We start from the raw sequence: 27577 nt of genomic DNA, 5'->3' as shown, positions 1-27577 counted from the left end.
GCAATGGCGCATGACACTACAACTGTTGCGTCGCATTCCCATTTAAAACTGCAAATTTCTATTTATGGATGCGGCTAGACGGATGATATTTCCACTATTGCCTTTATCTAGAGATAGTTTTTCGCAAAATTTCAAATTGTGGTGGCAGGTGATAATTCCACCTAGAGATGCTCTTAGATTTTATTACAGTACAAATTCCAGAGATGATAAGTTCAGTTGGTAGGTGCTGCGCAGCTGTTAGAAGTTCTGGTCATATACTCTTATCCCTTTTCTTTTCTTTTCTTTTCGGATGGACATTTTGTCTGACCCACACATTCATGACTAATATAATTGGCCCACTCTATGATTTGAACTTGATTGAAGCATTTGAACTGTTGCTCTATCTCTCTCCTCCTTTTTATTCTTCAACTCTGGACGTCAGACGTGCATGTGATTATGTGAAGGAAGAACCAAGAATGAAAACTGAATACTGAGGAATACTTAAAAGTTCCCAAGATTGATTCATTTCTGTTGCTGACCAGGTCATTCTCAAAATCCGGGAATGCATACCATGGTTCAAGAAATGACGCGGGAATTTTAAATTGTGGTTTTTAAAAGAGCTAATCCAAATGGTCTTTCGGTAAAAGCAGGGCAATCTATCTGATATATGGGGGTAGGTTTGATCCTATTCTACTACTCCTTGATCTCAAGGCTTTTATGTGTTTTTGAATCTGAGACTATGGCCTTGTAGGGACGACATGCAGTAGTACTTAAAAACATGGTCACACTGTTTTACTTAGACATTTGCGAATGGGATGATTTTGTATGAAGATGGTCTATATAGTGGAAAGATTAGTGTCTTCACTAGTTTGCATTCGGAGTTTGTTTTGACCTGAATTTTTTTGGACCAATATAAACTGAAAAAATCAGGATTCGATATATGTTGGAAACTCTGTAGATACTGATATTTTGGCTTCTGCCCCAAGGTGACAAACGCCCAAACAAATTCACATTATAGTTCAGCAGATTATGACCACATGACAAGGTGAAATATTACGAAAATGTTCACTTGAATCATGAAACTGTTTGCTATACACTTATTCAGTGAAATAGAGAAATGTCTCCAATAAATATCCTCATCAAACATTCAAACTCCATAAAAGGTCGGTGTTCAAAACATGTTCTCTCATTGTTGACTTGGGTTGGCCAGAACTTGATGGTGTGGTTTGGACTTTAGAGTTCGGACAATTTTAGTGTCTTAAATTGTGAAAGTTGTTTGGTCTTTGGTCCCTTTTTTGTTCTGTCCCCACGGAAAATGAAAATATGAAATGAGCTGCAGAATTAGCATTATTGTTAAATGGTCTTTGGTCCCTTTTTTGTTCTGTCCCCACGGAAAATGAAAATATGAAATGAGCTGCAGAATTAGCATTATTGTTAAATTTTCCGTGAAAGAAACTAATATCCAGATCAATATCCATACCTAACTCAGCTTAGTTATCTAAAAATATCATATTTTGTTCAGGGCCTCAAACTCATGAAGGTATGAAATAGGAATCAGATTAGATAGCAACAAAATCAAATTGTATGATAATAAGGTAATAATGCGGTAGGTGTTCTCAACTATTGAATACTCATTACGCATCAACTTAGCATTAAGCTGTCATCATTATTGAGCTGTTGTTGCTCATCCAATTATTTTAAGTGGACTAGAACCATTTCATTGGCAATTATAAGATAATTATATCAGACATCAAACACAAATAACGAAAAATTATCATTCTATATCTCATACTCCATAGTCTGTCTTGATTACCTAGCATCTCATAGTTTTCTGCGGCGCAATAATTCACCTCCCTTGTGAAATACATTATTGTATGTTTTTATCTGTCACCTACAACATTAGATTTTACTAAAATCATTGAATATATAGCCTATCTCATTTATCTCATAACACCTGCTTGTAAACAGGTAGTTCTAGTATATTAGTTATGTTATTGTAAGTACTTTCCGTTCTACACTATAGAGACGTAGTTTTGTTCGTCCTACAACATTAGATCACAGTAGTATATTAGTAATGTGATTAAATCCTTGTGATGAGAATCTAGATATCCTTTTGTAAGATCTAATGGTGATAAGATTACACACACATAAGAGAGGTGTATTAGTTTCAACACCCAATTAAAATATGTCTTTCTTGATGACAGTAGTAAAGAAAGAATCTGAAGTGTTGGTGATTGTGACTTCAACTCTACTCTGTGTAGTGTGTAACTGTGTACTAGTTCACTCATCAAACCCCAACAAACAAACCCTAGTAGAACTACTACTTTTCTAACTTTGCCCATTCCTCATTTGCTCTCTCTCTCTCTCTCTCTCTGTTTAAAGCTCTTCAATGTTCTTCTTTCTCTCTCTACTTCACTACATGTGAGAATTTTGAGTTTCTTCAAAAAAGTTATAATCTTTGCTCTGTACTTGTCTTCAACCATCAGATCTGACAAGCCCCTTTCTGTTTTTCCAACTGTTTCAGCTGCTCTTAACTCCTCTGTCTCTGTTTCTTGGGTGTGTAGTGAAATGGGGTTTTATTTTTACTCTTTTCTTGAAATACAGAGGACAAAATTGTGTCTTTAGTGTAGTCTCTGCACATAATTGCTTGTGATCTTGCTTTGGTTAGTTTTGTTTAGTTGTTTTTTTGAGAAATGATGCAAGTACTTGGAAGCCCACTTAGTTCCAGTTGTTGTGAACGAAATATGAACTCCTGTTGTGGTTCTTTACTTAGTGAGCTTCAGGTAATCTTGTTGCTTAATTTACTGTTTTACTTCATTATGCATGTTTTTTTTTTCCTGGTTATATTGTTTGGGTGATGATTTTTATTTCATTGCAGCTGGTTTCTTGAGCAAGAAGTGAATTATTAGTTAAACATAGTTAGAGAAAACAAAACCATCAAGTCTTGTGTTGTTGTTTTTAGTGTTTTGTTTTCCTTCAATTTTTGGGTTTATATGTTTTTGTGGGAAAGAAGAAGAAATTAGGACCAGTGAAGTGTATATTTATTGTCCTCAAACCACTTGGGTTTGGAAAGTTTCATTTTTGGTTTCATAAATGATAAAGCAAGCTGGGTTTAAGGTTTGGATGCTGGGACTAAATTGGAGGTCTATTAAATTGTGGTTCTGAATATGTTCCTGGATTGTTACTGCAGCAAGCATGGGATGAAATGGGGGAGAGTGAAGCAGAGAAGGACCGGATGCTGATGGAGCTTGAAAAGGAGTGTTTAGAAGTGTATCGGAGGAAGGTTGACGAGGCAACCAAAGCAAAGGCACGCCTCCATCAATCCGTTGCTTCAACAGAAGCTGAGCTTGCAACACTTAGGGCTTCTCTTGGGGAGCTTGGTCTTCATTCTCCGGTACACCATAATATATCTAGGAAGCAGTTAATGAATTTTAGCTTGTTTGTCCATCAATGCTCTTTAAGAGATAATAAATGTTCCAAATTTGAATCTAAGTTTAAACTGGGACTAATATTTAAGGTCTTGAATTATTATAGAGTAAAGACTATATCTGTGGAGAACTACTCTTCACTCTCTGCCCCTAGGTGTTTGTAATCAGGCTCTATTGCTATCATTGTCAGTAGTGAGGTATATAGATAAGTGCTGTTTTAATTAAAGATGAGGCTTAGTTTGCTTTAAATGTATAAACCAAACTCATATAAACTTACAAAAAGTAAAGAAGTGACCGTCATCCCCCATCAGATCCAGGATATTGATTTTCCAACCTTTTGGCCCTCCGAGATAGAAATTTTCATTATTATGATTCCCCCTCCCCTCTAAAAAAACAAAAAAACAAGTAGACTATTTGCATATACACTGTTTGTTTTCCACGATAATCAATTGACTTGTCAAGTTATGTAGAGGAGCAAAGCTGTTTGATGTGTTGCTAAAGGAACTGAAATACCTAAGACACAGTAGAGAACATTTGCATTAGTGTGCTGGTTTCCATGCTTATGCTGTTTCCCTACTCTGGGTTTCTTAGCTACAAGATGGTAATCCTTTAAGAATAGTCATGGGTTTGCTATTGGAAAAGTGTTCTTTGGTTTTATGATGATGGTAATTGGGATCCTTGCAGTTCCTTTTGTTTTACTTGCGTTTCGTGTTACAAATGATACCAAAAGAACGCAAATGGCAAATTTGAAACTCAGTTTCCACAGGTTATAGCAATATCCGTAACATCAGTCCATTTTAATTGTCTGACCGTGTGAGTAATGTACCCAAATAAAACCATGCGCTTGATAAAAAACACTGTCAAGAAATTGGTTTTGTTACCAGTTTGAGCCTCTTATTTTCAATTTTCATATCTTGAAAAGCACATTCTTATATATTTCTATTGTTTTTACATGATATCTACTTCTTTGAGTTCTTTCCCTTTTGTCGCTTCACTCTTTCATGCATGAGGTTCATCATCCTTTTTACTTCACAATAAAATAAAATTCTTTTTGAATGGTCCCAAACTCATATGATAATATCTGGTGATTAGCCTTTTCTCAGCCATTTGCCTTGAATTTTGTAGATTCGAGCAGAGAAAAGACCAACACTGAAAGAGCAGCTGGCATCCATCAAACCACTGGTAGACAATCTAAGAAACAAGAAGGAGGAACGCATGAGACAATTTGCAGATGTAAGAACACAAATTGAAAAGATTAGTGGAGAGATTTCAGGATACAATAATGACATGAGCTGTAGCAACAGTAAGGAGGAGAATGATTTGTCATTAAGAAAGCTTAATGAGCATCAGACACATCTTCATTCACTGCAGAAGGAAAAGGTATGTGTGTATGAGGATCTTTACCTGTTGTTATTTTGATTCCTTCCTTGTATTCTTCCTGTTCCCATTGTAATTTTTCCCTCTGCTTGCAGTCTGATCGCCTTAATAAAGTTCTGGAATATGTGAATGAAGTGCACTGTTTATGTGGGGTGCTTGGACTTGATTTTGGGAAGACTGTGAGTGAAGTGCATCCAAGTTTGCAGCAAGCGGCTCCAGAGCAGTCCGCTAATATCAGTAACAACACATTGGAATGTCTAGCTCAAGCAATCCAAAAGTTGAAAATGGAAAGGAGATCACGCATTCAAAAGGTATGTTATATTCTTCTGACATTTTGGATTATTTTTCTAGTTGTCTGTACTTAGCCTCTGTGTTCTGCTTCAGTTGAAAGAGATTGTGGTATCATTGTTTGAACTTTGGAACTTGATGGATTCCCCTGAAGAGGAGAGGAGTCTGTTCCGAAGGATTACTTTTGTTCTCAAGTCATCGGAGTCGGAAGTTACAGAACCTGGCATTCTCTCACAAGAGATCATTGAGCAGGTTCGATGATTAACTCCCACTTTTGCTTCCGCCAGTATTTTCGAAGTTGTATACTCAGATTCCTGTTTTGCTTTCTAACAGGCAACTGCAGAGGTCGAGAGACTTACTACACTTAAAGCGAGCAGAATGAAAGAACTAGTTCTGAAAAGGAGGTTAGAATTGGAAGAAGTATGTAGGAAAGCACATATGGGTCCCGACATGAGCACATCTCCTGAGAAATCTATTGCATTGATAGACTCTGGTATACTACATTTCCTCCAGATGATTTCATTTCAAGCGTTAAATTAGTACTTAAAATGAAATTTTCTTCTTAATGTGCAGGCCTTGTGGATCCTTCTGAGCTTCTGGCTAATATTGAAGCACAGATTACAAAGGCAAAAGATGAAGCTGTGAACAGGAAAGATATTATGGATAGAATAGATAGATGGCTTGCTGCCTGTGAAGAAGAAAGGTGGCTTGAAGACTATAGCCTTGTAAGTGTTTACTCATCTTATCTACCATACTGTACTTAGGAAAGTGAAAAAATGATACCACCAAATTTTGTTAACGTCAATATGCCTACGGTACTTTCATATCTTAGAATTTCTCGTTGAATTATGTGGTTACTTGAAAACTAATACTGACTCTGTAGTCAGAATAGCATAGGGGCCTACAAGCTAGCTCTGAAAATTGGTGGTTTTGTTGGTTTCAGGATGAGAACCGATATGCTGCTGGCAGAGGTGCACACTTAAACCTAAAACGTGCTGAACGAGCTCGAGTGACAATAAACAAGATTCCAGGTGTGTACCTTCTGCTGTGATCCCATATTCAATTCAGATTGGGCCAAATTCTTGTAACTAACACGGTCCTCCTTTTGCAGCTATGGTAGACAATCTGATGAACAAAACACTAGCCTGGGAAAACGAGAAAAATATGCTATTTTTGTATGATGAGGTGTGTTTCTTTGCAATTTTAGAATCAACACAAAAGTGAATATATTTTAAATCTAAGTAATGTACTCTTTGGTAATGTATTCAGGTGCGGTTGGTATCGATACTTGAGGACTATAAGATTACTAAACAACAAAAGGAAGAGGAGAAAAGAAGATTCAGGGTATTGGTTTATTTCACACCCTCCACATTCTCATACTGTTATATCTAGTAAATTAACCTTTCTAGCCTCCTCCCGACAGAATCAGAAAAAGCTACAAGATCTACTTCTTACAGAGAAGGAAGCTATTTTTGGGTCCAAACCGAGTCCAAAGAGAAGTAATAGCCTCAGGAACACAAATGGATACCGTATGAATGGAGATGCATCAATGCCTAGCACACCTCGACGATTCTCAGCTAGCAGTGCAACTCCTGAGTCTGCTACACCCCGTTCTCGCTCTGGGCGTCAAAATGGCCATTTTAAGGAAATGAGGAGGCTGTCAACTGCTCCGCTTAACTTTGTGTCACTGACAAAAGAAGATACTATGTCATATGCATCTGTTTGTGGTTCTGAGTTTGGATCTCCCCCACGTGGTTGAGCCTTTCTTATTTGGTAAACCTTGTTCCCTGCTATTGCTCACTCTGTTTTGCATGTGCATTCCAATGCTGGTAAATTTTCTTATTTCCATGTATCCATGTAGTTAAGTTCTAATGGTATCCATTTTCTCTACAGTAGAAACTACCAGCAAAAACTCTGTGAATAAGACAGGATGTACACTAGCATTTGCTACTAATTTCCTAGGGATTGAAGGTGGTCTACTGTGATTTGAGGAACTGTGTGGATTAACAGGTGTAAAGAACGCAGCGTACTTGACAGTCAATGGCTTGTAGGTTGGAATTTTGTTAGATGTTGATGTTTATGTGGTTGAAGTAGGGATTTGATTTGATAGTGCTATAGTAATGACATATGTTGTGGATTTAGTTTGCTGTGTTAGCACATGTAGATGTACATACGTGTTATAAATTTACTTTCTTAGGCATTGTCACAACATCAGATGTGAAGTCTTAATTACAAAACCCATCAAATTGTAAAAGGTGATTTAATTGGGCACTCATCAAATTGGATTGTGCAACTGTCCAAAAAAAAAAAATAAATATTTCAAGTTTGCCATCAAAGTCTAGGCTTGACAGCCAATCCAACTGGTCTCACCATAATGAAACCATAGGTCGTTTGAGTGTATATTTAATGGTATTGCCATGTTGTTTGAGTATACATTTAAACGGTGTTGTCATGTTGTTTGAGTATATACTCAAATAGTGTAGTCATGTCGTTTCAGTGTATACTCAAGTGGTTTCCGAGTGTCATTTGAGACAAAATTTTTGGGTTTTTAGTTAGACAATATAATGGGGTTATTTGGGCAGTCTCCAGGACAACATGACTGGGTTGTTTGGAAACTCTCATAGGTGACATAGCCAGGTCGTTTGGACTAAAAAAATTGAGAAGTTCATATTGTTTTTTGCTCACTTTCATATCCCTTCCAAACACAAATTCCATTTTCATGTAATTCCGAATGCAATTTGTAATACAATTTGTCTCAAAACAAGAAAATACAATTTTTTTTTTGTCTTTTTGGGTTTAGACTCGCGAGATTCCAAATCAAATTCGGTGGTTGTCAATACAATCGTCTGGTGAATACAATTTGAATTTGTGTAATACCAATAGTCCGGCGAATGCAATGCATTTCAAAGCAAGAAGATGCAAAAAAAAGATTTGCTTTTTTAGTGGGTGAGTGCGAGAGAGAGATGATATTGGCTCCAAAATACAGGACTCTTGTAAAATCTTGGTTACAGTACCGAGTGGACGTCTTGACTGCTGCAGCTTGTTACACTTGCAACTACAAATGACCCCTTTCAGTTACATGTTTTGCATGTACATCCCAATGCCGATGCAGATACAAACTTCACCAGCAAGTGTATATCCAATGTTTACTTTTTGAATCGTACCATTCAAAATGCCACCGTCAACCAGCATTTCAAAGGAAGGTTGACCTTACATTTTTTGTGGGCAATGGGAATAATTACACCTAATTCGTTCAAGTGCCGAAACAAATTTACAAAAGCTTCCATCAGTGACCTTTTGATGCGATCGCTTGAGAGTAGACAACCTAGAGGGTGAGTTACCACTTACCAGTGTGTGCATTGTAAGGATAATTCGATTGATGATATTTTTCAGGGAAGTAGACTCACACTATTGTACTCCAGTCACCGGAAGGCAATTCACGTTAACAAAATAACAACTCCTTCAATATTCTCACAGTGAATGCTACAATGATGAGAATGCAAGACGAGTTTCATGACTCTTAAAAAAGAACACACAGTTAACGTTACAGAACAAGAGAAATTCAAACTAATCAATCACAAAACAAACCCTTTCAAGTACTCGGGATCTCTAGTAGCTTTCTCCTGAAACTTCTTAAACCATCTATCCAAAATATCCATAGGCACAACCAACTTATTCCCATCAACCCCACAAAACGACTGCATAAAATTAAACAAATTCTCCCCAACTTTAAGTGCCAAATGTTCAATCTTTTTCTGTGCAGACACATCAAGCGAAGCCAACGTCGCTAAATCCTCAACCGAAACACCAATCTTTGCAGAAAGTGGAATTGAATTAGGTGAAGTTAGTAATTGTGGGCCAGCACTTCCTGGTTGTGGCCAATTAAGTGATAAAACAGCTGATGGACGGGCTATAGTAATTGCGCCGCAGAATACAAAGGGCGAACCAGGTGATTGGAGGTAAATTGCTAGTGCTTTTTCTGGTGGTAAAGTGAAATTGTTTAATAGAAATATACACATTTCTTTTATTTCATCATATGCTTCACCTGCAAATTTTTTATATAATTTTTATTAGTTTTAATAGCTTAAAATTAAAACGAGGATAAAAAAAAAAAAAAAAAAAAAGAGAGCTTACCTACAAAAGTGTTCATGTCGAGCACCCAGTGGAAAGTATCAATTTGAGAGAAAGTTGATATGTCGATTGGGAAACTTCGGTTTGGAAAGACTACACCGAACATTGTTTATTTTTGCTTCTTTGTCTTTGTGTTTGAGAGTAGTGATTAGTCTCCGACGGGTGCTTTTTATATGTGGCACATAAAAGTTCCAGAAACTTCTAGAGAAATATCGATGTGATATTGTTTTTTTTTTCGATATATCAGTTTTGCTAATGAGACTGGTCCTCAACTTCTCTCTCATTTCTACGCCATAACACTCTCCCACTCAATCTATGCCTATAATATTCCCCAATGACTGATTTTTGAACCCCATCTCAAAAACAGCTTACCATCTTCCACTCTTTGTAGATGAAAAACTGTTTGGTCAAACTAAAGGTACGTTTTTTTTTTTTTTTAATTATGTGAGTTATCATTTTTTTTTCCAATGTGGGTTTCTTGAATTGGACAAATGGAGCTTGATTTGAAACGGGGTTGTCCGAATATATAATTTCGTTGTTTTTTAATCCGAGTTAATGATCGGAATAATTCGTTATTGGGTGGTTCTTGTCACTTTTTTGTCTCGTTGAGTATTCATTAATATTTAGCTTGTGTTTGTCAATTGTAACATTGACCAATTAATACACTTAGAGACGGAATGAATCTTGTAGTAGACACATGTGCTAGTTGCTCTTTAGTGCATAGGTAGATGACACCAACCTACTTCTCTGTGACAATTTCTCTAGTATAGATAGGGCAGTTAAGTATGTTGAAAAACAAGAGACAAAGACAATTTTTATGGTGGCGACAGGGCTAAAAGCTTCATAGTAGCTGGACCTTGATTTTGGCGATACCTCTTACGGGCCAAACTTTATTTGAATTTGTCAATAGAGCAATTAGAATTTTCCTTGATTTAAAACACCCATTTTTACCTTCAAGTACCATTATGTATTAGAGCGTTGCACTCTACAGACATGTCTTCTCACCATCGTATATCTTGAGAAGCTTGAGTATATTAAGTTGGAGTAGATGGAATGTTCTTTAGTTCATAAGTCAAAGCAACAAGTAGGGTATGTTTTGTGCTTGCAGAAAATCCCATCTTTTGATCTTGTTGAAGAATTGATCGTCGTTGATGAGGGAATCAGCTTTGCACTCAAAGATTGATGAGGTTTCAAAGTTTCGATGATGTTTTAATGTTGGAATTGAGGTTTTGTGAAGGTTTATGTTGAATGATTTGATTAACAAGTTTGAGAATGTCAATTGTTTGGTGTTCGTGCTTCTCTCTCGTTTTTTTTTCGCCCCCAATACCCTTTCTCCTTAACCCAACTCTCTCTCTCTCTCTCCGCTCACTCTCTACTGCCATGCAGTATACTAGTATATTTCGATATGTTAGTGCCTTGACATATCATGGGTCTGGTCTCTGGTGTTACAGAAAACAGATCATCGACGATTCTAATATGATTCTAGCACTAGGGAGAAACTAATAGGAAAATTTCTTTCTTCGTGAGTGAAGAAGAAGAACAAGATTGAGGTTGGGGGATTGTTCTCAAGTTCAAATGTCGCCTCATTAGCTCAAGGATATAATTCTCCACAAAGCAATGCATTGATTCTTTTCAATCATTAGGGAGGCTTAAATTTTTACCATGTCATTTTCAATTATTTGTCTGCATTACATTCAAAGAAAAAACACTACCTTCCTATTGTGTATTGGATTTTGATTACAATTTCTTACCATCATCATTTTCAATTATTTGAATCTTCATTGTTTTTGGATTAGTATAAAAGAAGCATCAAAGATTTTTGAGAGAAATAAAAACTTTGATATCACTGTGACACATTAAAAAACAAATCTTTCAATTTAACCTATTATTGTATTGGATTTGGATTACTGATTGTAAAAGAAGAACTAAAATTCTAAACTAATTCCTTTTTGACGATTTTTTATTTTGCCGAGTGGTACACATATTTTTTTAATCCAATTGCAATCAAAGATCTATCTTACTTGGTTTTTCCTCTGACTTGTTTCAGAAACCCCCGATGGACATATGTATGATAATTGTGTTCATTGTGATGCTGTTTCCAATGAAGTCGGTAAGTTACAATACTTCCCTATAACATCTCTATGGATTTTTTTTACATTTTAATTGCAATTGTCATTGATCTTTGGTGGTTGATTTTGGCATCAAATTAGTTCTCTATATTCATTAGCTGAAAAAAAATTTATATCGATTTGGAAATTTCATCAATTTCATTTAGGAAAAGTATAGGTGTTTTGCTCAATTTTCAAGCAAGATGGAAATGATGTTAATACCATATCTAGACCCACAGCCTGAAAATTTTCATTGTTTCCAGTTGTTTATTCACCTTATTTATTTTGATCTGTTGCGTTTCTTTTATCTCTTAGGTGGCAAGAGACAATAGCAGTGACTCAGAGACCATTGTTTCACTACCTTGTTCTCGAAGATATCTTAGTGAATCTTACTTTGAGAAACATGACTCCCTAACTGATTTAGATTTCCAAGGTCATTTGGCACATGAGCTTCCACTTTGCGGTTGTAATCAGTTCCAACATAATCTGAATTATGTTCCTAGGCTATCAGACCCACAGAGAGATCTTGTTGGTGAAGGTTCACATCGCCATTTATTATCAACTATAAAGTTGAGGATCCAACGAAAAGGCACATTAGAGCTACCTGCACATTTTTGTCATCTTGTAGTTATTGAAAGACTGCCTTCTGGGGTGTTTGCAGACCCATTTGAGTTGCAACATCTTGTTCAACGTGGTGGTACGTAAACATTCTCCTATGCGGAGCATATGTTTTGTGGTTTACTTTTTATGTTTTTTTTAACTTTGTACGTTGATTGCAGTTTTCACTGATGCTGCTGTTTTCGGGGACACAAATTTGGAACTACCTTCAGCTCTCTCCAACCGATCTGTTGTTGAAATTCACGTGGAGATTGGTCAAAATTTTCTATCAGTGAATGCGAAAGAATTGGAAGTCAAAGTAGATATTCCATTACATGCGCGATATCCGGTGAGTTTGAGATACTTGAAACAAGGACTAGTGAACATTAATATTTTTGTTGCATATGCTGAATCAGTTGATACTGTCTCTTGCATATGCATGCAATCTTTTTGTTTTAACCAGTGTCCATATTTTAATTTTGCTGCAACTCAAATGCACTTCTTATAAACTGAGTTAAATGACTAAGCAATCAATATGTTGTGAGCTCCATAGAACTTGAACTAAACAAAAGGAAGTGTTGAAATTAAAAGACAAGACGTGTAAATTACTAAAATCTGGTTTAGTTGAGCTGACACTTTACACCACTGACAATTGAATCGAGTGCTCAGATCCTATTGACACTTGTAAAGATACAAATCGGTCAAGATAAGGACTTTTAAGGGTTATTTTCTTAGCAGACTTGAGTATACCATTACAAATCAGCACGTTGGGCTGCCTTAAATGTGAATATAGTCAGTTGCAAGTACTATCATCCTATTAGATCTTGTTGACTGTTTCTCATTTCTTATTCTTTTGTAAATTTCTATGGGATTTCTCTGTCTTCCTTGAGAAAATGGCATAACCCATAAGCTTTAGTTAGTACCTTTCAGATATATTGGATAGAACGCTAGAACATGAGTGTAGGTGATGACTATCCAAAATTACAAAGAGATGTTCTCAGTGCCCCCATTGAGTTGGTGCGGCATGTAGTTTATCAGATTATCGTTTTTATTCTGCTGGAGAAGATTTGCTCCATCCCAAATGCATTTACTCAGCTTCCTGTACACTGCAGTAAACTTGTGGTTTACTTTCTGACTTTTAATCAACATTGTTTTGCAGCCTCTTGATAGCAATGGTTATTCAAGAGTGGAGATGGGCATGCCCGATGTCCTGATGCGTTGTAGCTTCAAAGAGAAGTCAGAATATAATGACTGTGTATGGACAACGCTGCCTGAAAGGACCGACTCTAACACCAGTGCACTTGTGTGGAGAATACCTTCGGGAAATGAGGCACATTCTGGACTTGTTTCTGCTACTACTTTTCTTTCGGCGCTGCTATCCGCTCTCACAATTGTTCTAACAGCTATCTATTGTCCAAACTGGAAATTGGGTTCCAGAACCTTTCTTTAGCGTGCTTTTTGTCTAGAGAAAGACCAATATTATCTTTTGCTTCTACTCCAATTTTAGCAACACGTCACTTTTTGGGTGTATTAACTGTTTTTCATACTTCTTATTTATCCTTTTTACCCTTTCATTTGTAACTGCCAATTTCTTCCACAAATAAATAATAGCCCAACTTCCCCTTTCTTTTAATCTTCGTCATTCTCAAGAGCTGTAGGTGGAAATTATTATGGATATATAGTAGCGTTTGGTATTTCGTTCTTTACATCACAATTCAAGGCACTTGTTGTGATAAAAAACTAAAGAAATGGCGAGTTCTACCACATTGCAAATTTTAGTCTTCGTTTCAGTCTTAGGTTTTCTTTCTGTTTTGGACACGTAGACAATTCAGGTTCTTGTTCTTCTCCTTCTCATCACCATCATGACCATGCCCATCATCGTGATGACGTGGATGTTGCTGATCATTCAAAGTGTAGTCATGGAATCATCATCATGAACAACCTCATAAGCATAGTAAGTGGATTCTTCCAGAAGAATTGGCGGAGGAAGAAGATCTTGAGTTGCACGGATTTGATTTCTATCATGATCATGGCCATGACCATGAGGACATTTCGGAGCTCTCGAATTTGAGTAAATTCTTTAACCCTTTTTTCTGTTAGTTCAGCTGCAAATGGTGCAATTCAATTTTTAATGAGATTATGTTTTTGTTGTTTTGATGGAAAAGGTGTTTGGGTTTACGCAATGGGCTGTTCATTGTTGGTGAGCATGGCCTCTCTTATTTGCCTGATTATTTTGGCACCGATTCTATGTATGTACAAAGTAGACTCACTGTATTTACTGCCATTCACTCTGAATTTGGAGACTTTGTGATAATGTGTGTGTTTTGGATTTTTGCAGTCTAAGGAAAACCATCAAAGGCATTTGTTGACTCATTAGCTGCATTTGGGGTTAGATACATTATCCTTTTTAGTTGATATTGTGGTTGTGCATTGCATCTTTTCTTTGTGTTTTGACGTTAATTGACTTCTTTTAAGATTCAACTAGGAGTTGTTTTACATATGGTTTCCCACTGGTTGTAAATGATCATTGTTTCAAGTTTGAATGTTTGTTTCTTTGACTTGCAATAGATTGTAGAACTGACTCCAATGCATAGTCGTTGTTGATGATGGTCTGTTGTTTCCTGTAGATGTTGCCTTTGTGTTAAAATGAACTTATGGTGTCATGTCATGTGTTACAAAAGGGAAGAGAAGATCAGAGAAATGAATAGTTCACTACGTGCTGGTCTCTACCAATGTGCTTCTCCATATATGAGACGGTATAGGACATTTGGAAAAGAAAAACAAACACTGCAGCCTAATGTGAACATGGGCAGTGTTATTAAGTCTTAATAACCTCCATTAAGCTGGAGCATAACATCATTAATGACCAGTTTCATGCATTATGTAGAAAATGAAATCCAACTCCCCCCCCCCAAAAAAAAGTAAAAAATAAAATAAAATGGTTATCTAATTTGTTTGATTTTGTAAAAATAGTTGGATCAGTCATTTCTGAATAATGAGTTAACTTATCTTTGTGTGGCTTTGTCGGTAGGCAGGAGCTATGTTAGGGGATGCCTTTCTTCACCAGTTACCGCATGCTTTCGGTATGATATGAATTGTATACCCTGTATCTACTGATGCTAGTAGAATTTCCAAAACCTAAGTGTGTGGTTGTCTAGACAGTGGGAGAATTGAACTGAAATACATATTTCAGTTTCCCAAACTTCTAGTGAGTGCTGATTTATAATTTGGTATTCTTTTCAGGCGGTGGTCACTCTCACTCACATGATCATCACATGGAGCATAACCATGATCATTCTCACTAGTCACATTCCCATTCTCTAAAAGATCGCTCTGTTGGATTGTCCACTCTATGTAAGTGCACCTTATAGGATCAACATTTTGTTCTTTCCTGATCTTGCTATACTTTCCTTGTTTATCAAAATCAAGTTTTATTGTTTTAACTATATATTGTAAGTAAAAATCTGAGACTTCAATCTTTTGCTGAATACAGACGTTTATCTTCTTAAATAAAACAAAAGATACTGGGGATTTGCTTAGTAGAAAGAATATATGTGAATGAACTGGCAGGAGGGATAGAGGATAATATCTCAGGTTTAGCTTTAATAGTGCATTTAATTTTTTATTAGCATTAGCATTTCTATATAAGGAAAATATTAAATAAAACTACAGAGGAATGAAGGATTAGCTGTTTGTAACACGTTAACACCACTCTGGCTTGAGGAGAATGTTATATAATGATACTCGTGTTCATCAACAAGATGGTAAACCTGGAAGTAAAGAGAACTTAATAAAAACTCGGTTTTAACTTTTAACTTTTAACGATTGGAAGATTTTGAGATTTTTAATTTAATATCTGATTTATTATTTATGTTAAAATATATTATCTGATGAAATTCCGAACCCTATGATATAAAATATAAGCACTTTATCTGGCTATTAGGTTTTTCCCAATGAATTGTTGTTGGTAATGCAACTTCTATAGTTTACTTTCCCACATTTAATAATTTTTCCGCGCTCATTGATCAATGTTCTGATGGTAATAATTTGTGGGTTGTAGCTGGAATTGTACTTTTTCTATTGGTGGAGAAGGTTGTTAGATATGTTGAAGATTATTCTAGGAACGTGGAAAATGCATGAGGTCACAGTCATCACCACCATAGCCATAAAAAGAATGATGATGTCAAAGATGCTTGTGATGATACAAATTCAGAGTCCCTTGATGGGAAAGATGAAAATGAATTGGAAATTCCATCCAAAGAGGACGTCTTGGATGGAGTATCTGTTGGCAGCTTGACAGATCAAAACAACTCGAAAAATGAATCTCTACGTAAGGTAAATCTAAAATTAGTTTGGTTTCTTTAATGCCAGGCATCTTCCAACGATCCAGTTTTTGGAATAACTTCAGTGTTGAGTCTCTGTTGCTTCTTGAAATGTTTATAATTATTTTTTTTCCTATAAATTATACTTAATATAGAGACTTCGTAATGAATAAAATACCGATTTTTATATAAAATTACATTGAACTAATTTGAAACATTTTGATGTCTATTAAGCCCGTAGTTGAACCATCTTTTAAATCACCTTATATGTCCAATAGTTATGCTTTTCCAAACCGTATGCAGAGAGTCACGACTAAAGGTGCCACTGATGAGGATAAACCAGATACAGATGCGGTTGAGAGTACTCCAGCAAGTGAAACTAAACCTGATTCATCATCTTCTAACTTAGTTTTTGGTTATCTGAATCTCTTCTCGGCTGGTGTTGTAAGTCCTCATTCTGATTATAAATCATAGAACAGAATATTACCTCATCTTATACATATAACGGAATTGCGATCTTCAATATATTATTGCAGCATAATTTTACTGATGGAATGGCTTTAGGAAGTGCTTTTCTGCTTCATGGTTCAGTTGGGGGTGGTCTCAAACATTATTTCTTCTTGCACACGAAATTCCACAAGAGGTTTGTTTTTTAACAATTTCTTGTTTTGTAAGTATTGAAGCTGTTAATAAGCATATGTGTAAGTTGTTATGTATGTGATTTCAGCATGTAAAATCTTTTTTTATAACATGTCTCTTCTATTGGGTTGATCTCATATCTGGGCCTTTATAGAACAGTTTGGGAATATGATTATATAAAATAGATACCGACTTTTTTTCCAATCATTGTAGATTAATTCGTTACAGGATAAATCAAGACAATAAAGATATCAGGTTCATGCATGTCAAATAAGACTTGAATATCGAGTTGCCCAAGCAGTCTCAGTAGAATGGGCAACTCGTTCTTCAAATCTCTCTTGGTGCTCAAAAGACATTATGAGAGATATCAGATCTCTATCTACTAATTTTGTATATTTTGATGTATCCTACTGTAGCCGTAACATAAACAGCATCGCAGACTTAATTTCAAAGAAGGCAATATTGCTTGGAGAATCATTCCTTTGGGAAGATTCACTACCGCAATGGCTTATGGATGCCATAGATATGGACATACGGTAAGGACATCCATACCCACATGTACAGATCAGTTCTCTAACAACTATATAAAGGGCTGATTACCAAAAATAAAATAAAATAAGACTTGAATATGACAAAGGCCTCTGTACTTACTAAAAGTTCTAGGGTGATCTCTCTCATGGAGTTTCTCTTCTTTGATAGAGCAATCGTTTCATTATCTAGGACCCCTAAGCATGTGGATACCTTTTGTGTGAGCCCTATTTTGTTCTTTTATTGCAATTTACTTTCGTCTTTTGAAGGATCAGACATGACTGTCCAGGGGTATACTAATCAAGACTTGGGAATAAAAAGGGAATTTAAGGGTTTAGGGAATAAACGTTCTAGCTAAAAAAAAAAGAAGTAAAATAAATAATAATAATAATAATAATAATAATAATAATAATAATAATAAAATGACAAGACACTTGGGGCTTGCTGCTAGTGCACACTTAGTTGTTATAAAATTTTAAGAATAAAAATAAAAAATAAAAAATCGTTCATTTAGTTTAAGTGCATATCTCTATGGCCATTGTTGTTGTCCATGATGTGTTTCACCATAAACTACAGGTCGGCGATTTTGGAATTTTGGTAAAGGTCAGGTTTCACCGTCTCCAAAGCCCTCTTTTTCAGTTTTTTATCAGTGTTGGTGGCATTAGCAGGAGCTGCATTGGTGAGTGCTCTCCATATCATTTTGGACTCTTTGAAATTTCTCAAGAAGAAATAACAACGTGAAAATCTGTTGTTCCTGCTGTCACAGGCTCTGCTATTAGGACAGGATCCAGGACAATCATCCCTGATTGAGGTACAGTAGAAAAAAACATTCCTGTCCAAGAAATCTCTTCTGGTGTGTTTTAGTTGATGGGAAAGTACTGCTGGAAACTAAACACATCTTGTGGTTAGTATAGTACCCTCATCTCCTTGTAATTAAGAGTATACATTTCACTTATGCAGGGCTTCACAGCTGGAGGGTTCATTTACATTGCAGTTGCTGGTGTGCTGCCAGAAACGAATAGTGGAAAACTAACATTTAAAAGTACTGCTGTTCAATTAACATCTTTGATTTTGGGCATGGCTGTTACCCTTTTTATCTCCCTTGTGGAGTACTTGGAAAATACATGTAATCATGAAAATGAATTATAGAAAGAGGTAATCAAAATCTCATTCTACAGTTTTGGAAAATTTCTTGAATTGAGTTCAACCTTTTCCGTTTTGGCTCTTCAATTCTGTCTTTCCATTTTGGCTCAAGCAAATTGTAAACACAAATGCATGAAAATGTATGCCTAAGTGGATCACTGTGTATGATTTAAGATGCTGGTGGGGGAACTGGTAACACAGCAGTCACTCCATGGAGAAGAAGTTAACAGGTTGCGTCCTGTGTTTCAAAGGCCCCATATTTCTTATTTCTATTGAGTCCTATTACTCACAGCCCCATATTGTGTTGGGCAGACCCCAAAAAAAACCCAATGTAGTCACACCATTTGGAGTGTTGGTCCCAAAAAAAATCTCCAAAAAAAACGGTTTGTAAGGCGACTTGGTCACACCGTTTGGGACTTTGAACTTTCAAAAAAAAAATATATTTAAATTTTTGTTTCTAAATCTCAAATGGTGTCTTGCCATATCGGTTGGGCATTTGCTACACCGTTTGAGACTTAGTCCAAATCATTTGAGACTTGAAAAATATAAAATTACATTTCTTCGCCTCTTGACCGGGTGAACACACATCGTTTACTAAGTCCAAACGATTTAAATCGTTTGACGTTGTGGTCATTTGGAGACTTAATCCAAAACCTAGATTGGTTTAGTTTTGGGGTTTTGAATTCAATTTTTTAGACCAATGGCACACTTATAACATTTGCCCAACATCAATAAATAAAAATGACTGTCACACATGGTTCACCACAGAAAAATACTTCAGAAGTCAGCTGTGATTGGCTGGTGAAGAGAGAAGAGAAAGAAGAGAGAATTTAGCTCATTATTTTAATACAATACACCAATCAGAATTGACTTCCGATGTTTTTTCTGTGCAGGTCATGTGGGTTAGTTCTCTCCATAACAAATACCTTTCTATTATGCCCATTTTGTAACTGTGTTTCCAAACGTGAAAAGATTAACCGTACAAAATTTGACTAAAAAATATGGTGAGCCGTTCAGGCGAGTTAGTCCGTTTCATGTTGGACCAAGGCAGAAATTCTTTTCATCTTTCAACAGTTTGTGAAACCTACCCTTTAAGACGCAATAAGTTACTTTGGTAAGTTGAGGTGCAGTAATGAAATTCACATAAAATGGAGGTATTATCTTCGAGAAATAGTCATTTACACCCCCTTTTACAGTCTGCAAATGGGTTAGTATGATTATCAGTGTTGTACAAAGGAGGGGTTGCAATGACTCCATTCATTACTGTCATAACTGTTCACCATCAGCAGTCATTCCCAACCCCAGAAATTTAAGACAATTATGATCTGGGATACCAAAGCTACCCAAATCATCCAAACCTCAGCGAGCACATATTTTCAGCATCATCTCTGGGACCATCATCTACGCTGCCTGATCAAGAAAATTGTTGAATCAGGCAGACTTTCGAAGCAGCAAAGCCAACAGAAAACTGAGTGCAGAGTCAACAGAAGATAGAGCAACAATAAGCATCGCAACAAGAACAAGAGTGAGAGTTGCAGTCTTGAGCTGCCAAATGAAAACCAAGTTAGGCAAGCATTTCTTGAAAGAAGTCATGATACATTTTAACATTACAAATATATTGAGTTTTGGATTTCAAAAAATTCGAATATCTTAGGGGCCCATTCAAATATCAACCTTTCGATAGCTTTACTATTAAGACTTGTGGAAAGTGTGAGATATTGATCCCCCAACATCCAACACTCTACTGATGTATACTACAACTAACATATTCATTTAATTATTTGTAATGGTTTTCCACAAATGAAATGTTATACTGTCATGGTCGCGAAGAAGAAAACTGAGGAAATCATTTATGATGGTTATGGGAATGGGACTCCTAACAATCAAAATGAGGTATACTACCAGTACCTATCAATAGACCATAAGGAACTTAGCCACAGCGTTTACTTAATCATCTGCCCTTACAACTAGAAATCAGTGTATTGAAGAATGGAAGGTTTCTCGGAACATATACCGTGCTCTGAAAGCTAGGCCACTCTATATACTTCAGCTGACCAGGCTGCTCAACCAGAAACACAACCAATAACTTCAAACCCCTGTAAGGTAAGGAAATGCACTAGATAATGGTTGTCCACAAAATCAACTAAATCAAACAACAAACGTAGTTATACTAAAAAAAACTCAACAAAAGAGAGCTAACTAACTATGTCAATCTAATATAATACCTATATTAGATTCACCAAACTGTACACGAAAGTTAGATCCTAACTAGAGATGCTACCATTCCATCACACACTAGGATAAAGTCCTTGGCATCCTACTATTTCATTATATCCAAGTACCCCATTTCAATACTTCAGTATGAATGTGATTACTCAGGTCTAAGATAATTTAACCATTGTGATACAAGTTGTTATCAAAAGACGGCAAAATCTTTGACCCGCCCCTCACCTGCATGGACCTTTATTAGCCACTTCATTAGTAATTGGCAAAATGCTTAGTCATTTAAATCACAGTTTTCATCAAAATCTAAAAACTGGTACTGCTTGTTGAGCTATTATTTATCTAAAGGAAAAAAAAAAAAAAAAAAAAAAAAGGACGGTAATGTTTCACAGTTTTTCATCAAAATCTAAAACTGGTATGATAATGCTTGTTGAGCTTTTATAGGATTTTTATCAGAAAGGACTTCATGGCGCAGCTTGTTGCATGACGCTTGTCCTAATTATTTGTAAAATTCTTTATCAGTATTAATAAAATTTCCACTTAAAAAAAAAAAAAAAAAGTCCCAACATACTGAATGGCTTGTTTGCTGTAAGTAACCCAAAGGGGCTCCAATTGTGACTTATCGTTGAACCTGGATTCTGGTTGATTCCTTCCCAGTGAAGCAGAACATTTGAACTGGGCTGAATACCGAACACTAGTGCTAATAATCTGCAAAAAAATTATAAACAAAATGAAACACAAAAAACAACTGACAACTTGAAAAAGAGTTGTGTGTTTTACGTTTCTGCTAGTGAAACTGAGGTTGTTGGAATCAGAAAGTCTCAATCTTTGGGGTGAAAATGGTAATTTAGGAGTAGTAGTGACATGAATTAAACCTGCAAAGAATGTAAGCAAAGGGGTTATGTGGGGAACACAAGTTAATTTGGTGATGAAGAGAAATGAGCACCTAAAACGTTATTTGCAGACACTCCACAAACACTCATCTTTCTGACCTATTTTGCTAATACCAGAAACCAGTGGATGAATCAAACCAGTATTTCGCACTTCACTACTTCAAACTTAAGAAATTTCCACCGTGCTAGTGCTACGAGTAGGGGTGGAACTCGGGCGGGTTGAGGCATAATCCAAGCCCAGCCTGAGTTTCAAATGTTTCAACCCGAGCTCAGAACTAAGTCCTAGTCAATCCTTAAATTTTCAGTCCAAATCCAACTTGGGTTGGTTGGGTTGGGTCGGGCTGGTCAAGTTTCAATGTTAAATAGTGAAGAACTCAACACTTTTCACTGTTAAATAAATAAATTAAGAAGTAAATAACACTGAAATTCAATATTCTAACTAAATCAAAGGGATTTGATTATTTAAAAGGGATACTAACCTGATTGATTCAATTATTTTATTTAAAATTGATATTCTCAACCTTATTTTTGACAAGAATAAACTAATGAAACAATATAATAGAATAGAAGGAATGAAATATATACGTACATATATGCAGACGGGCTTGAGTTTTTCAGTTATTTGATATTATAATCCGAGCCCAACCCAAAATTGAGTTGGGTTTTGATTTTACAAAACCAAACCCGGACCACGAATATGAAATGTTAGCTCATAATTAATAAAAATTGGGTTTTAGCCCATCGGATTTGGACTAATCCGACCCAGTTCCACCCCTAGCTATGAGACGATGATATGTTACTTTTGGGCTGCAAGGCCTGCAACTTAGGCCCAAATATATTCATTCTTTGTGGATCTTTACACACAACAAAATGCTTGGGCCGTTAATATTTTCTGCGGGGCCTGAGGCTGATCCAACCGACCCAAATTGCAGCCCAACGTGTAGCTCAAGTCTTAAAGTCCCAACTCCCAAGCTGCAATTTTTGATCACCAGTCAAAATGCCAACATCCACGATGCCGTGGAGTAATGCATGGGATTGGGACACAAACGAACAAGTCATACGCCGAAGTCTCCACGTTTTTGGCTGCTTACTTCAAAGAAGTTTACATATATTAAAAGACAACCATTTGGATGTCAAGGTATTTGGACTTCTGAGATGTGGAATGCCTGCATTACCCCAATCTAGACAACTAATACCTCAAATAAAGTTTGGAAAACGATGAGATTGGTCAATGGCATCAAATAATAATATATGTCAGCCTGTTGTTGGTTTCATGAGCAGTGATGGAATCAATTTCACTAGCGAAACATTTTAGTTTGATTTTGATATATTTTTTTTTTTTTTTAATTTTTTTGTCAAACTCACCAACCAATTGGTTGTTTTAATTCATTGCAATTGTGTCGTTGTTTGTTGTGCTGTACGTGAGCATGTCTTTGACAGGTAAATATTGCGTCCAACGCATGGTAATGAGAATAAGTAGATAGTATACTAACCAGTCAAAATGCCAACATTGCACTTTGGGTAACGGTATATATGATGTGTTAGCAATCAAGTTACTCTTTTTAAAACTCAAACTTTAGACCGTTGGACGTGGAAGTGTGGAACAGATACTCAAAATTGTGTAAAAATCTGAATTTATAGAGTCGACATATATAAATAAAATAGAAAATATCACCATAGCATTTATAGTTTTATACCGACAAGATATATCGCGGAATTGTGTAAGCATGCCACCGGGGATCCCACTAGTGATCTGTCTCAATCCAGAAAAGTCATTCATGACCCTACAACAGATCTTTTAAACAACTTTAAAAGCCGCGTGAACCGTCGGATACGATACGTACCCTTTTGCTTTCCACTTAAAGTCGTCTCGAGATATGTGTATTGGTTTGAAGGTTAAACTCCAATTATAAAAGGCAAGAAAAGAGCTTCATTTCATCAGCAATAAATAACAAAGAAAACTGAAATCTCTCTCTCATTTTATTTCCCCTTCCTCATTTTCATCAAAGAAAAACGAAAGAGAGAAAAATAAAATAAAATGGCAGAACAACTGACCGAAGAACAGATCTCTGAGTTTAAGGAAGCTTTTAGCCTATTTGATAAGGATGGAGATGGTATCTCTTGATCTGTTTTTTTTTTTTTTTTTTTTTTTTTTGATGATGTCATCTTTAAATATCGTTATTGAAACCCTAGAAACTTGTTTTCTGTTTGTATGTTTGATTTCATCGTTCGAAATGTGTTTAGTTAAGTAATGAATGTTGATTGATGGTTAGATCTAGTGGAAAAAGCTTTCTGATCTCAGCAGATCGTTGAATCTAAATCAGATGCTTTTGGTTGTTTATGAGGTTTCTAGTTATGAGCATACATGTAGATTCATGTTTGTGAACTATGCGTTTATCTGCTTACTTGTTTGCAGATTCAGATCCATTGTATGTGTTTATGTTATTATACATATGATTTTTACAAGTAATATGGATGTTTCTATCTTGGTACGAGTGTACTTTTGATTCATGTTTGTGAAGAGGATTTGAAGTTATATAAAAAACTGCTGATGATTGGCTAATGATGCTTAATAGTTGCTTCTATGTTTTTTTTTCTTGTTTTTATGTATTTATTTTATAAAAACAAATCTATCAAGGATTCAAGGTCTGAAATCATTTTTCTCAATAAACTATTGTTTCACTAGACATAAATGTTTCTGGATTTCTGACATGGTATTTATTTATTTATTTTTTCCGGGTGGTGCTAATAATCATCAGATAATCAAAAGCATCTGAGTAGCCTTTTATGATCATTATATGTGAAACATTTGAAAAGATGATTAATTCAAGTCATGTTTTTAAATTGTTAAGTATAATGTTCCTTCTAGCATGAGCCCTCATTTTGTCAAACAAGATCACATTTGAGTTGAGCTCAGCTCAAAAATGTAAAAGGTGCCAAAATAAACTCAACTCGGACCAGCAATATGGCAGCGCATGCTAGCTGAAAGTTGGGCACTGGTTATTCCAACTATAGTTTAGCCCCTGAAAAGATGGATCTGCTTTGAAATTTTTTTCCCTTTTTTCTGCTTGTTTAAAACCTTCATATTTTTGTTTCCCTCTTAGATATTGTATTTTCATCATGTAAGATGTAAAGTTTTGCTATTATGTCATTACTAATTTTCAATCTTGTGTGCAGGCTGCATTACCACCAAAGAGTTGGGCACTGTCATGAGATCTTTGGGGCAAAATCCAACTGAAGCTGAGCTCCAAGACATGATCAACGAGGTTGATGCTGATCAGAATGGAACTATTGATTTCCCAGAGTTCTTGAATTTGATGGCACGCAAAATGAAGGTGACAAAGAAATCTCATTTCCTTTTGTTTACGAGTTTTGGGATAATGGTCTTTGCGTAATTCATACGAAAGCAAGCTATTGACTCCATTCCTGATAACCCACCCGTATATGAAATAGTTTCTCTCTTGATGGTCTAAAATTCAAATTACCAAGTCGGAAGACATTGAACTAGTTAAGTTTTCTTTCCAATTATAGCTGCATTGTCATGGGTTATACATCACCTTGGGGTATAAACTGGCTGGGAGAGGTCTGTGTTTGCCTTGTGGAAGTCTGGCCTCATGTGATGAAAACGTAATTGCAGGCGTTATCTTTGGCATTCACATTATACGCTTAGATAAAGTATAATCACGTGAAAAATTATATAAACAAACTCAATATAGCTAGTGCAAGGAAGCTTGAGTTGAATTTGTCATGCTTAGAAGAAAAACAGTTGCGGTTGCTTTATTGTTATAGTCAATTTCATGATATCAGTCTTTGTTTTCTTCCTCTTTCCTTTCATTATTTTTCAAACAAAAAGGGAAACATTTAAATTCTTACATTTTTTTGCTCTTGAAGGACACTGATTCTGAGGAGGAACTAAAAGAAGCTTTCAAGGTCTTTGACAAGGATCAAAATGGTTTCATCTCTGCTGCAGAGGTAACAGATCCTTCTTCTTGCTTGATATCTACTTTCTCAGACATAACTTGTTAGAGGTAGGAGGAGTGTAGGACTAGAAGAACATTAGTTACATAAATGACACTCTACAAGGATGATGCGTAAATAAGGTTATGTCACTATACCTATATTTTGGAGATGGAACTGATTGGATTAGAAGAGTATAGGGGGTTGGGTTAACCAACCCTTCATACAATCAGTAGCCTTCTGATTAGGGTTATAGATTTCTATAGGAGATGCACAATTTGTAGCCTTCGGACTATAGTAGAACATTTATTACATAAATGACACTTTATAAGGAAGATGCATAAATAAAGTTATGTCATTATACCTTAATTTTGGAGAGTGGACTTATTGGATTAGTAGAGGATAGGGGGTACATTTTTTTGGGTTAATCAACCCTTTACATAATCAGTAGCCTTCTGAAGTTATAGATATTATATTCAGAGTGTTTGTCTTTCTTTCGTGGTGAGAATTTCCTCGCTTGAATTTTTCTGTCATCTGTACCTATATTTATCTTTTAGAAAACAGATATGCACTCGTGGATCTTTGGGAGTAGAATTTGCTAAAATTTCCTCGCTTGAATTTTTCTGTCATCTGTACCTATATTTCTCTTTTCAGAAAACAGATATGCACTCGTGGATCTTTGGGAGTAGAATTTGCTAAAGTAATCTTTGCATTTTGGCATGACGTCTTGAAACCCCGTTTGATGCTTCACAGTTTTTTGTAAATTATTTACTGTTTGACTTGATTTCAATTCCAGAATCTCGACAGGCATTTTAGGCCCAAATTTGAGCTAGCTTGAGCTTTACCCAGAATATCTATATTGTCTGTTTTGGGCTTTGAAATGTTGACATGTTTCTGCTTAATGCCTTGTGTCTTTACATTTATAGCAATGACCCGATTTTTTTCTTGTATGTTGTGGGGTAATTTTGGCACTAATTGTGCAGCTACGACATGTTATGACAAATCTGGGAGAGAAATTGACTGATGAGGAAGTGGATGAGATGATTCGTGAGGCAGATGTGGACGGCGATGGTCAGGTAAACTATGAGGAGTTTGTGAGAATGATGCTTGCCAAGTAGAGTCAGCAGGAAGCACATTTGACAGTGACAAAGAGGATTTGTAGTAGTAATATTAGTACCATTTTATAATGTTGATACTAAGCAAGACTTTACTTTCCTCTGGTTTTTCTATCTTTAGCTTAATACTGTGGTGTTCAAAGATTGTCTTTTGCTCGTTCTGTTTTGAGCAGTTTTATTTCCTATCAGTGACGGTGGTAGTTCAGTAGACTACCAGCAAGATTCCATGATCTGTTTAAAACTTGAATCTGATGAGAAATTAACTTTCCGTTCTTTCAACACTCGGCATGGAAATCCTGAAATATTTTTTTGTAGGTGTAACTTGTTAAGATCATCTGTCTCGGTATGGCTAACTGATCAATGATTTAAACAAGTGGAAATCCATCGTTTGTTACCAGTGGCTTTGGTTACTCAGCGGGCACTCTATTGTTTGCTGAGTGTTCCATTGTTACCCTTGGTTGGTCTACAGTCTGCACTGCGTGTAGATTTTGTTTCCCTTGTGATTTTTTGCATTTGCTCTTGAATGTGGCTTTGGTAGGTTATGCACTTATGGCTAGTGTTTTCTTGTGATACAGTTCCCATCTCAGACAACTCTTGAGTAGTTTTGTCTGTCTTATGTTGTGATAGATCACAAAATGGATTTGTTTGTTATTACAAAATAGAGGGCAACAATTTTTGCTGCCCTCTGACATTATTGTCTTTTATGATTTCTGCAGCCCCAAGTCATTTTGGGTTAAATCGCAACCAAAGTACCAAAGAGTAAAAACTCAATCGATTCAAACTATTACGAAAACTTGAACAATCTGTGGACAAGCAAAATAAGTACCTTTTCAACGCCTAAGTTGTTAT

The 27577-nt window shown here is 36.0% G+C and overlaps 4 protein-coding genes and 1 pseudogene across 8 annotated transcripts; 3 read left to right on the top strand and 2 right to left on the bottom strand.

Annotated features, from left to right (window-relative positions):
- Positions 1–2205: 2205 nt before the first annotated feature.
- LOC147521030 (65-kDa microtubule-associated protein 6-like) lies at positions 2206–7281 on the top strand. Of its 2 annotated transcripts, none has more exons than XM_086563913.1 (12): positions 2206–2762; positions 3170–3373; positions 4533–4787; positions 4880–5095; positions 5169–5324; positions 5406–5565; positions 5646–5797; positions 6016–6103; positions 6184–6257; positions 6342–6416; positions 6496–6845; positions 6969–7281. In XM_086563913.1, the coding sequence occupies exons 1-11, from the start codon at positions 2673–2675 to the stop codon at positions 6829–6831; spliced, it is 1806 nt and encodes a 601-aa protein (XP_086420039.1). In that variant the 5' UTR covers positions 2206–2672; the 3' UTR covers positions 6832–6845; positions 6969–7281. The 2 variants fall into 2 exon arrangements, with proteins under 2 accessions (XP_086420039.1, XP_086419676.1); XM_086563550.1 differs by having other exon boundaries at positions 6966–7281.
- Positions 7282–8514: 1233 nt separating this feature from the next.
- LOC147521029 (hikeshi-like protein) lies at positions 8515–9580 on the bottom strand. The gene is made up of 2 exons (XM_086566819.1): positions 9207–9580; positions 8515–9117 (listed from the first exon to the last, which is right to left on the bottom strand). The coding sequence occupies exons 1-2, from the start codon at positions 9307–9309 to the stop codon at positions 8648–8650; spliced, it is 573 nt and encodes a 190-aa protein (XP_086422945.1). The 5' UTR covers positions 9310–9580; the 3' UTR covers positions 8515–8647.
- A 1679-nt stretch (positions 9581–11259) lies between these two features.
- LOC147521028 (IAA-alanine resistance protein 1-like) lies at positions 11260–18585 on the top strand (annotated as a pseudogene). The gene is made up of 15 exons (XR_015193292.1): positions 11260–11313; positions 11627–12008; positions 12091–12257; positions 13068–13163; positions 13826–13979; positions 14074–14157; positions 14247–14296; positions 14940–14991; positions 15152–15262; positions 15969–16243; positions 16534–16674; positions 16767–16873; positions 17974–18076; positions 18164–18208; positions 18358–18585. The product of XR_015193292.1 is annotated as an IAA-alanine resistance protein 1-like (transcript).
- Positions 18586–19682: 1097 nt separating this feature from the next.
- LOC147521027 (uncharacterized) lies at positions 19683–21927 on the bottom strand. Of its 3 annotated transcripts, none has more exons than XM_086564863.1 (5): positions 21710–21927; positions 21544–21638; positions 21335–21471; positions 20555–20636; positions 19683–20085 (listed from the first exon to the last, which is right to left on the bottom strand). In XM_086564863.1, the coding sequence occupies exons 1-5, from the start codon at positions 21744–21746 to the stop codon at positions 19972–19974; spliced, it is 465 nt and encodes a 154-aa protein (XP_086420989.1). In that variant the 5' UTR covers positions 21747–21927; the 3' UTR covers positions 19683–19971. The 3 variants fall into 3 exon arrangements, with proteins under 3 accessions (XP_086420989.1, XP_086421561.1, XP_086422142.1); XM_086565435.1 differs by having other exon boundaries at positions 19683–20008; XM_086566016.1 differs by having other exon boundaries at positions 19683–19950.
- Positions 21928–23524: 1597 nt separating this feature from the next.
- LOC147521026 (calmodulin) lies at positions 23525–27007 on the top strand. The gene is made up of 4 exons (XM_086563051.1): positions 23525–23770; positions 24834–24991; positions 25548–25628; positions 26597–27007. Exons 1-4 carry the CDS (start codon positions 23695–23697, stop codon positions 26729–26731), a joined length of 450 nt encoding a protein of 149 aa, XP_086419177.1. The 5' UTR covers positions 23525–23694; the 3' UTR covers positions 26732–27007.
- The last annotated feature ends 570 nt before the right edge of the window (positions 27008–27577 follow it).

The sequence above is a fragment of the Coptis chinensis genome, chromosome 1 (genome assembly GCF_015680905.1).
Source record: "Coptis chinensis isolate HL-2020 chromosome 1, ASM1568090v1, whole genome shotgun sequence".
NCBI lineage: Eukaryota > Viridiplantae > Streptophyta > Magnoliopsida > Ranunculales > Ranunculaceae > Coptis > Coptis chinensis.
The sequence above is the reverse complement of the archived record's forward strand: the minus strand, read 5'-3'. Positions and strand labels throughout refer to the sequence as shown.